This window comes from Pempheris klunzingeri, chromosome 3 (assembly GCF_042242105.1).
Source record: "Pempheris klunzingeri isolate RE-2024b chromosome 3, fPemKlu1.hap1, whole genome shotgun sequence".
In the NCBI taxonomy this organism is placed as follows: Eukaryota; Metazoa; Chordata; class Actinopteri; order Acropomatiformes; family Pempheridae; genus Pempheris; species Pempheris klunzingeri.
Genome location: NC_092014.1, coordinates 3,304,099 through 3,315,186, shown reverse-complemented (window position 1 = coordinate 3,315,186; position 11,088 = coordinate 3,304,099). Strand labels below are relative to the sequence as shown.

Genomic DNA, 11,088 nt, shown 5'->3' with positions numbered 1-11,088 from the left:
CAAATAAAGAAACTGACGAGAAAGAATTAGTCTGAGTGTTTTATGCAGCTCAGTCTTTGTACAAAGGATCGAAACTGTGGCATCTGCTATGTTATATGTGTGTGTCTTCTCTGTCTATACGTCCCTCCATATTAAGGCAAGACCTCTTTGGGCCTTGCTACTGAGGGAAACCATATGGTGAGGGAAGCGTTTTTAAAAAGGTATAAAAGATGACATTCAGAGGAGCTCGGGGAAGACGTTAATTTGGCTAGGGGATACTCTGTCTGTATGACACAAATCATTGGGTTACGTCTTTCCAGGCAGCCATGGAGCCTGTTAGACAACTGATCGTTTTGTAATAAACCTATTTTTATGCAACAAGTCGTTGTCAGCGGACGTTTTTCCTCCCATCATCTGCACATCATCGGCATCAGAGAAGTCACAACAAAACCGTACAGACAACGGCTGCAGAGGGAACCGACGATGAGTACATGTCCGCCAGAACTTCATACACTTGTAGAAGAGGAAAAAAATACAAAAGACAATTAGTTACATTCACTGGATTATTACAATCGAGCCAAACAGTGTATAAAAATAGAGCACGAGGTGGCAGGACACAAGGAGCCAATTATTCATATTCAGTGATCAGTTTTATGGCTCAGTGTCAATGGCGTATGTCTACTAAACAATATCTGCACTTGTCAAGATGACGAGGCCTTGTGTTTGGACTGGCAGCACCTCTTGGATTGGAGGATTGTTGTATTCAATACAGATTTTGCCCCTACACATCTCATTCTTTGCTGCACTGGAAAATGCTACATGTTGAATGTTTAATGCAGTTTTAGATGCAAAATTTTAAATTAAACTTGTGAAATATTAAGTCTGGCATAATAAGCACGCCTGGGTTTTCTGCAGGTATCAGTAATTTAAAATGTAGAACTTCTCAAGCCAAATTCCACAATAGGTCCACAAAATCAGAATTCACTGTATGCAACTGTAAAACTAAGCTGATACTGTTGAGCAGAAGGAAACTGTGACCGTTTACCACCTTGAACCACATACGTTTGGTTCAGTAGGCTTAAAGAGGTTTGTAACGCATTACAGAGTTCAAAGTCATTTTAACATGGCAGTCAGTTAAAAACCAAGATGGCGAGGGCCATGAAAACAAGATGGCACAGCCCTTAAAGGGGGACTCAAGGCCTCAAAGTGGCGGTCCACAAACCAAGCCCTGAGTCCAGATAAAAATTCATACTTGAAATGTAAATACGAAGATGGAATGATGCAGGCGGCACACAAACAGAGGCAGCGCTACGGAAACGAGTCAAGCTTGGCTTCCCCTATACCCGATCTTGCACGCCGATTGAATCTGACAGCGGGGGGAACACCCTGCAGAAAATCGGCGGCTCAACTCGAGGCCTCTGTTTGTCGAGGGACACCCGCTGCATCATCCCATCTAAGGGAGTCGGGTCGACTCCAACTCAGTGGGTTTGATCTTTTCAAGGTCTATATACAAACTTCCGTATGACAACTGGTGACATCATATGTGACATCATATGTGAGGTCACCATTCCAACCAACTGTGACATCATCTGTGAGGTCACCATTCCAACCAGCTGGGATTCTAACGATGTGGAAGTTCCACTGGAATTTGAAAAGTCACTAAAGTGCATTAATATACTAGAAATTGCAATTTCTGGAGAAATTGCAGTGTGAATGTTCTCTGCTGCCATAATGCTCCGCTCCTGTCATGTTGAAATGTTGTTCTAATGTTGCCCTGTTCCTTTCACGCTGCTCTGCTGGTGAGGAGAGGCTTGTACCATGAGAACGCCGGCGCTCGTCAATCAGCTGAGCTCTGTCAGAGATTACAGAGATTCACACACACCTCTGAAAATGCAGGTTTTACTCAAACCGATCCATGTCACAGCCATAAAGTGCAGACCAGTGGACATAAGAGAGTCTCCTGAACACGCAGATGTAAGCTAAGGCCTCTATCTTGCGAAATGAGCGCTTGCAGTTTAAGCATCTATTTCCATGAACAACTGAAAGCAATGATAATATGAACGCTAAACACTTTGTGACCAGACAACAGCACGTCCACTGCACATAAATGCCATCTTATAAAGTAGTTTCTGTCAAAGGCTCCTATGCACTTGCCCATACACTGCACTGTGGTTGCATAATAATTTAGAATACTAGAAGTAATTTCAATACCAGTAACTAAAATAAATCACTGCATGTATGCAATATAAACATGTAATTAGGCCAGAAACTTTATTTGTCGTACCAACACACATTTACACATGGGGAGGTACGAAATTACGCTCTCAGGTCCCGGTTTTAAGCCACGATAAATATATAGAATAAAATATAGAAATATAGAGGTACTGAAAGAAAAGAACAGTATAAAATAAAATAAAAATAAAATCTATTAACATAATAGAAACAAATATATGTTTAAGAACAAAAAAGATATTTACAATTTATTAATATAAATACTTAGGTCTCATCTGTAATATTTATTTCTTTTCTCTCTATTACTGCTTATCTTGCCCTGCCTCTGTTGCTGCTGTAATATGCAAATTTCCCCCTATGGTGGATCAATAAAGTCTATCTTATCTTATCTTATCTTATTTATTAAGAGCTGTGTGCACGTTTCTTTTCAATATTTCATAGAGATTTACATTTTGTGTTGGTTGTTAGTTATCAGAAGATATAAAGATATAAAATAAGCCTAAAACAGGAAATAAAAAAATCAATAGAGGCTTATTATAAACTGAAATATTTAAATTTGATGATGGTAAACACCTCCACTCTATTTTGACGCGCCCCTCCCTCTTTGCCTGCAGTCTGCTGGCACAAACATCCGTCCAATCACCGTCACTGTAATACTGATTGACAGCCGGATCAGCCAATCAGACGCCGCTATCTCGGGGGTCTGGACCAATCACGTGCCGCGTTGGCTTAATTGGGCGAGGACATTGCGGAAGCGACGGGCTGGCTCAGCGGCCATTGATGCGCTTTATTTCCAAGAGGACAAACCGAGATTTATTCCTCCACGTCTGCGGTTGTTCCTGCGGATTGCAGCCATGGTGTCTCACTCTCTCGCCCTGCCGATGATCTGCTTCACCACGCTATGGGCGCTCGTGGGGATCGTGGCTCCGTTTTTAGTGCCCAAAGGACCCAACAGGGGGTAGGTGGTCCGGGTCCCGTTAATTGGCTGCAATTTACGGCGATTGTTCGGGATTTCATCTCGTTTTAGATATTCAAATTCAGATATTAGCCAATTTTTTTTATTATGCAAAGTCAATGTTTGCTCAGTATGTTCAGTATCTTTATAAAGACACGCGCCTGCTGCTGCTCATGTGATGGAGGCCCTGCGCGTCATCCTGTGTCCATCCCTCCCTCCCTCATCCATCCATCCATCCATCCATCATCCCTCCATCCATCCATCCATCCATCCCAACACAGCAGTAAGGTTAAAGGGTCAATTCAGTAATAAATAAACACGAAAAATATACTTTGGGTGAATAATTTCAAGATGGTTTTATCCCTGAGAGTCTCCTTCATGTGTTTAACAGTGAGGATGTGCACTCAAACTACTAAATAAGAGTGGAAGTAATTCATCATTTCATCTCAAAGGCTTTAACTTTAACTAATTATGACATAATGGTCAATTTGTAAGCCTGTGAGTTTCACTCTATGGGACCTATGAGAGGTCAGTGTGGTATATTTTTACCCCACTGCTTGCATCTCGATGACTATTGCATTATTGAATTTATCTGCAAACAGATAATAAGACAGGAGAGGGTGATGTGGGTGAAGACTTTACTAGTATGCATCATTAGAAATTCTGCTATTGATAGTACCGTGTTATAATAATTTATTTGGTACTTAGAGGAGTGTTTATAGTTTAAAAACAGCTAGACAGAAATATCAGTTTAGGATTTATCCGCTTCAATTAAAAAAAAAGAAGAAAGAAATCAAGGTACATTCATGCAACAATCCACAACTGAACATTGGATTCACCTAATAGATATTAAAGTGAGAGCTACCTCAGTATAAATGTTCATACTGTCCTCGTCACAGCGCCCAGCACCATTACAGGCTTGTAAAAGTTGGTGCGTTGCTACTTTAAATTATGTCGAGTATTTTTTAAAAATCTGAAAGGTCAAAGTAGCCCCCTCTGATCTAAGAACCACTTCATTCAGACCTGATAACTGTGACGTCATCTCAGTATGGACATTTTATTGTGAAATGGATTAACATTCGTATTGAACTAACTTACTAGTGTGTTAATAGAGCTGCACCTCTGTTTTCTTTGACAGTGTGATTGTCACCAGTCTCATCCTCACAGCGATCTGCTGTTACCTATTGTAAGTATAAACTATCTATCTATCTATCCATCCTACCAAGCAGGGACGGTGCACATTAACCAACACTTCGGTGGTGTAACTGTGCCACAGTTGTCTAAGGAGCTGGGCAGGTCATGACAAATTGGTGGCCCAACGTTATCAATGCAGTGCTTCAGTGAGCACTACAGTACGACATGATACAGTTGCAATACAATACATGAATTCATTACCAAAGTAAGTACACAGATATGTGAAAACAATCAGAGTATGTAAAGCCAGTGGTCATATGATTACTCATGACTGCAACTTTGGTTTGCCATAAGCATCTCTTGTGTTTATGTTCTAATGCTGGTTATTTGTTCTCTCTAACTGTGGAGCTGCTGCCATTCAGCATGTTGTTAGGAAACTTTAAAATCAAGTTGATAATGTCTCCCTGCGATCTTCATGAATGACCAGTGAGTGCTGTGCTTGCTGTCCTACAGTGCGCCTCACTATGAGGGCGACGGTTTCATGTCTGCAGCTTTGCATGATAAGAAACGAGAAGGGAAGGTCAATTAAAATGGGTTGCAAGTATTCAGATGGAGCATGCATAAGGCTCGTGCCAGCTACAGAGTGGATCTTGCAAGAGACATGAAGGATAACCTAAATATGCTGACACACAATGTTATTTCAGAGTCTGTAGCAGCCTTGGAAGCTCCAGGTCTGGCAAAAGAGATGTCAGAAGTAAAAAACCGGCAGCTCTACTGCTCCTGCTGAGACGAGCTGCAGGGAGAAGTGACAGATCTGGATGGTAGATGCAAGATAAATAATAGATTTATGGAGCACCAGAGGACACAAAGGGAATTTTTATGATTGTGTGGTGAAAAAAAAAAAGAAAGCCTAAGCTGGTCATAACAACACAGAGGTCTATCGCCGGGAGTTTTCTGCAGTTGGAAACTGAAGAAATTATCCTAAAACAGGCTGGAAAAAGCTCTAAGTTAGTGATGTTTTGTAAGATTGTGACTGTGAAGACGAGGTGATGAAGAAGCAGAGAGCAAGGAGACGTCGGCTGTGCATGCAGGAGTGTGAATGCAACACTAGAGGGAGCCGCAGCTCCTTCAGCTGCAGCTTTAGGGAATATTTACACTCAGATTTGTTGAAAAATGGATAATGGATCATCTATGTTGCATCTTTTATTTTATTAACATACTTTTAGTTGTTACTTCACAGCTCTGCATTGTTTAAAGACACATTTCACTGCTGGAAAGGCAGCCCAGGTCGTCTACGTGACCAGAGACGACAGAGAAAGAGGGTTGTGGTATTCTGTTTAGCTCAAAAGGTAGAACTCCTACAACAACCATGATGCACTGCGCCGTGCTCCTCACCACTTAGGGGTGCTCGACTCCCGGCGTGTTCTGGCTCATCCAAGTTGCCCCGAAGGTCTGATTCCAGCATTAAAATATTACAGATGTTTTCTTGAGGTGGGCAGACAGAAAACAGCTTTAGAGCTCGTGGACTAAATGAGGACGGAGCTCTGGGTCCAGGCTACATGGAGGATAAATAAACATCGTTCATTTGTTTAAACTACCCACATTGTAATGATACAAAGCTGGAGAAAGACAGGCCAAGTTCCTATTTAAGTCCTGTGTACCAGCTGCTGATTGCTCCGCATTCTAACTATTTCAAATACATCAGACTAGATTCATCACAGAAATCCTTGTGACATGCAAAAAGTTTACAAAAACACATAAAAGGCATGAAGATGAAATACAACAAACCAGTGCTCGGATCAGTGAGGTGTAGCCGTCGTGATTAACATCAGCTTTTAGCTTGTTAGCTTCCACAAATTAGCATCAGATTTGCATTGATTAACAAATAAAAACCCATAAATCTGCGTGCTGCTTCAGAACGCAGCATGTTAAAGGGCTCTGGTAAATACCAAGTGGCCTAATAACGTCGAGCTAGCCATTTCTGAGCCATGCTGAATCAAACCAGGAAAATTAGCCGTAGCAAACATGAGGAGAAGCTGGAAGCAGGTGATTTAAGGCTCGTGTCAAAGATGCTTTATCACCAGATTCTGTTTAAAAGTGATCAGTTTCTGTAACACGAGCTTTGTTCAACAAAATAGCAACAGTTCAAACAGTAAAACCACGTGTGTTTGGCTTTTACTGTCTCAAAAGCTTTGGAGCTATTTTTCAGCACGATTATTTCATAGTGATTCAACGAAATCTTTGTTTCATCCAGAGAAACAGTCAAAGGCACTCACCCTCACTCGCTCACTCACAGAGCAGCTTTTATCCTGAACCACTTTACCTGAAGAGCACATGGCACAGGTGATCCAAGGGTCCTTTGTAGATTCCCCCTAGCTGGGCCCTGGAACAGGCGGCCAACAATCTGCCTGACTTAAAGTCCAGTAAATAGGGAGGAGGTTTACATTTCCAAGGTTATAATAGCATTGTGTTCACCACTATTATTACGGAGGCTGCTGCCCTGAAAACTGCTTCACAACCAAAGAACTTTTATAAGGTTGTGAAACTTGCTTCATTTAATCCATCCGCATGATGTCTCAGTGTGTGTGTGTGTGTGAATTCACACCGGTGGTAACCAGGTCATTAAGAACACATAGCTGCATCCAGGTCAGCCTGCAGGGTGAACTCATTAGTAGCTCAGAGGGGCAAAAGACAACCGTGCTTGATTAATAGGGTGATAATATAATGTCCATATAGACCTCCAGGTAAGTGAGGCCTTATCGCTACAGTAATGGTGATGATTACAACCAGCAGAGAGGCCCGGGCTGTAAAAACAGCAGAACTTTCGTTGAGGAGATCAATTATAGATTACACCTGTGTATTATTATCATAATAGAGGCTGATAACCTCTCCTTTGTCTCTCCTCAGCTGGTTGATAGCCATTCTGGCCCAAGCCAACCCTCTGTTCGGCCCGCAGCTGAAGAATGAAACTATATGGTATCTGCGCTACTTCTGGGAGTAAACAAGGTGAGTTTGTCAGAAGAACACCTGAAGGCACAACCTGTCATCTACGTCTAATGAAAAGGGTCAGATGTCCCCCCGCCCCCCCCCCCCCCCCCCCCCCCCCCATTATCACTGTGTGCCATTTGTCCACCAGGAGAACTTTTCAAACATGTGAAAGAGAGAGAATAAAGCACTTTTAAGTAGCGTATGTCCCTAAATAACATTAAAATCTCGACCTGCACCGACACAATGAACACAGCTAACAGCCAGATTGTCAAAGAAATGATGATAATAACTTTATTTATGTAGCACCTCTCAAAACCAAAGACAAACTAGAACAAGTGAGCAATCAAATACCACCTGAAGTAAAGTCTGCACATAGCAATAACCAGTAAACAGCTTAAAGTAACACATAAAACCATGTAGCAGGTAGATGTCACCCTCGGCCTTATGAGACGAACTATGTGCTGGTGAGTACTGATTAAAAACCTCTGTGCCAAACCATGCAGGGCCTTAAAAGTCAAGATTAAAATGTTAAAATCAGTTCTAAATCTAACAGACAGCCAGCGGGAGAAAGCTAAAATAGCTGAGATATGATCTTGGCTTTCGTGATTCGTTGAAAGTCTGGCGACGCCAGGTTTTTTTTTGGGCGCCCCGAAGCCGTGCAGTCACGTTATGGCTGAGTCATGTAAACGCAGCATTACGATAATCTGGAGGAAAAGTGATAAAAGCACAGATAACTGCTTGAAGATGATTAAAAGTAATAAAGGATCTAATTATCAAGATGCTTCTCAAACTGGAAAGAACGCGACCCTTTAATGTCGGGGCTGGAGATTAAGGTTGTGATGTAAAATGCCTCCGAGGTTCTTTCCAGCTGGTGCTGAGCTGGAAACCACGCACGTGCTCAGGGCCTAAAGCGAGGACTCCCGGTTCAGAGGGGTGAAGCCATCCCACTTATGCTGGGACAGACGGCTTTGGCTAGTTGACCACGGCTGAGTTTCAGTCTGACTCAAAGTAGAGACGCCAAGTTTCATTCTTCATTTACTGTGAAAAATAACAAAGGTAACAAAATCACTTCACTCTTTCTCTGTTCCTCCTCAATAACAGTGACGGAGCACAGTATCTGAGACAGTTCAACCACTACAGCATTAATTATTCAATACTCCCAAAGGCATTATACTTTCACCTAAAAGTAAAGCATTTCTTAGTATCGCACGTGTTAGAATATTATCACAGCGTATGTCTTCATATTGTTTTATCTTGTTATGGCTCTTACACGTCTGAGAAACCCGTGCTAATTGCCAATTTATGCAAATGTATTCCTACTACTTAACAAAGATAAACCTCATTTGCCTGCAAATCACCTACACTGGAACACAGAGTGTAATGTAAGTGAATCAAAACCGGGCCTGTACTTTGAATTATGAGGAGTTAAGAAACACACATTATGCTGTGTTCTATAAATTGAATCCTCAAGTTATGTATCACCGTGGTTGGGAATAAACGAGTGTGATATCATGAAAAAAAATTTAAAAAAAACACACACACACATCTGATTGGGCCTTTAAGACGAGCGTCTCATACTGGTGTTGTTTCAGTTTCCATAAAAAGTTGCAGACCAGCAAGGGAGAGCAGGAGGAGAATAAACAGTGAGAAGAAACACAGAGGTTTGAATGAGACCCATTATACGTTTGTATATTCTTTGTGCCAACACTTTCTGATCCTCCGGGCTGCGTGCTCTATTTGCATGTTTGCAAATCAAAAAAAAAAAAAAAAAAAAAAAAACACACTCCATTTTTCTCTCTCGGAGTGCAGTGGGAAAAAAGTCCCTGACACAAAACTCCCTGCAGGGACAGAAGTGGCATTCAGGCGTGAATATTTATCAACTCTGTGAAAAGAAATGAGCTGGATGAAATGCACACAAAAAAAAGAGGCACTTTTGTGATTTTTCAAAGGCACCGTTGCTCTGAGCCACTCGTGCTTTGGATCCACACAGGACCCTACAATTACTGAGTTATTTCACATTTTGCTTTGACCTCCACAGTCAGTACTGCCTGCACGTTATATTCATGACTGCAGGAATTATTATTATTATTATTATTATTATTATTATTATTATTTGTGTCGCTGCGATCTCTCCTCACGCTGAAATCAGTTTTCCTCTCTCCTCCAGGACTGCGATGCCTCTCATCATTCCTATCCTGTGGTTGGCTGGACTTGATTTTAACGTAACTCCTAACCATTAAACATCCCCCGTCCGCCCACACACACACACACACACACACACATTGTGTAAAATTGATGAGACAACAGCAGAAAAGTCAGTTTTTCTTTGGAAATATTTACAATTCTGTAGAGCACCTGGGATTTAAAATTGAAGAGGTTTTTATCGAGCGACATGGTGAAGTGTTAGATAACAAGGAGAATACAATCCAATCCAATACAACACACACAGTTTGAAGTTATGACTTAGCTGATGGCAGGATTCATGAGAAAAATCAAAAATGAAGAACGCTTTGACTTTTTTTTTTTGTCTGTTACTGATAAAAAATGATTTCCAGTGAAACTGTAACGCCATCTGTTAGGAGTAGATATTAATCTTCCATCTCTGAAATGTGCAATCCTTAGATACTTCAGTTTTTGTGATACTTCAGTTTAGTTTGTGTTTGTTTACATTTTTGTGTTGCAGCCATCAGGGAACATGAATTTCTTAAGTGTATTTATTTGGCCTGCGTGCACTGATGTAAGCGTGCTGTAATTACCTCAGTGTCCGTGCGGTCTCGTTATATAACTGTTATTATCTGTGATGTAATGCCGTGTGTGAAAGTGAGAGTGTGTGAGTGTGTGTGAAGAGTTCATTACTGTGAGTGCTTGGATCGCGGCCATGAGAATCTCCCAAAACCGTAAAAAAAAAAAAAAAAAAAGAAAAAAGCAAAAAGAAGTGAAGAGCGTTTCCCTCCACTTTAGACCACTTCAGCATGAAACTCCCTCCCACACTCCCCTCATGCTCCACACCGCGGAGGTCCTCGTTGCCATGGTGATCTCATCGCCCAATTCAGTCCCTCTCCACTCGACCCCTTTTGATGAAATCCTGCCCGTTCTCGCCTGCTTGTGTACAGATGCACTGTAGGATGTACTGTAGAGACGCGCTGTTGGACTGAAGCTGCCGGTCGCTGCTGATAGATCCGGTGATAATATCTAAAATAACTCAAAATGTAACCCCCCCCCTGCCCCCTTTTCTTTTTCTCCCTTAGTATTCTCCCTTAAAAATCTGCCTTTGAAACAGCAGCTAAATTCCTCATTTAAACTTCAGCTCAAGAATTCTCTCAGGGTTAAGAGCTCTTTAAGGCACAGCGACCCCTCGCACATCTTCTGTAGCAGAGAAAATAGCTGCTTTTAAATGAAGCCATGAAGAAAAAAAAAAGTACATTAACAAAAGAAAATGGTATTTCAGGCTTTGCTAGACATTTTCAGTGGCTGTGATCTGTCAGAAATCCCATCCTGTTAGTGGTGGAAGCCTCTGATTGGCTGGCGTTGGATATTTAATCGAGCATAAACAAAATGTTTTGTCATAAAGTTGCAGGAAACTAGTTGTGAGCATGTCCAGCGTACTACTAGCTGTACTGTACTAATAGCACTGCCCCGTGTGCAATGGAGAGCACGTGTTAATCTGCACACATGCAATCCGAGTATGGAGCAAATTAGTCTGCGGTCACGCTCGAGGCCAACTGGAAAAATCTGTCGCCAGAGGTCAAGAGTTTGAGGTTATGACTACAGTTTGTGCAGCTGATGACCGATCGAACGCC

At 41.7% G+C, this 11,088-nt stretch overlaps 1 protein-coding gene across 1 annotated transcript; it reads left to right on the top strand.

Annotated features, from left to right (window-relative positions):
* The first annotated feature begins 3,012 nt into the window (after positions 1–3,012).
* atpv0e2 (ATPase H+ transporting V0 subunit e2) lies at positions 3,013–9,537 on the top strand. Its single transcript, XM_070828163.1, has 4 exons — positions 3,013–3,169; positions 4,305–4,352; positions 7,208–7,306; positions 9,456–9,537. Exons 1-3 carry the CDS (start codon positions 3,066–3,068, stop codon positions 7,299–7,301), a joined length of 246 nt encoding a protein of 81 aa, XP_070684264.1. The 5' UTR covers positions 3,013–3,065; the 3' UTR covers positions 7,302–7,306; positions 9,456–9,537.
* Positions 9,538–11,088: the final 1,551 nt, after the last annotated feature.

What these genes read in the sequence shown, in the direction of transcription:
- atpv0e2 (XM_070828163.1), top strand. Translation starts at nt 3,066, where the DNA reads ATGGTGTCTCACTCTCTCGCCCTGCCGATGATCTGCTTCACCACGCTA. An exon ending in CCCAAAGGACCCAACAGGGG is followed by an intron (nt 3,170 to 4,304) that starts GTAGGTGGTCCG and finishes TTTCTTTGACAG; the next exon opens with TGTGATTGTCACCAGTCTCA. An exon ending in GCGATCTGCTGTTACCTATT is followed by an intron (nt 4,353 to 7,207) that starts GTAAGTATAAAC and finishes GTCTCTCCTCAG; the next exon opens with CTGGTTGATAGCCATTCTGG.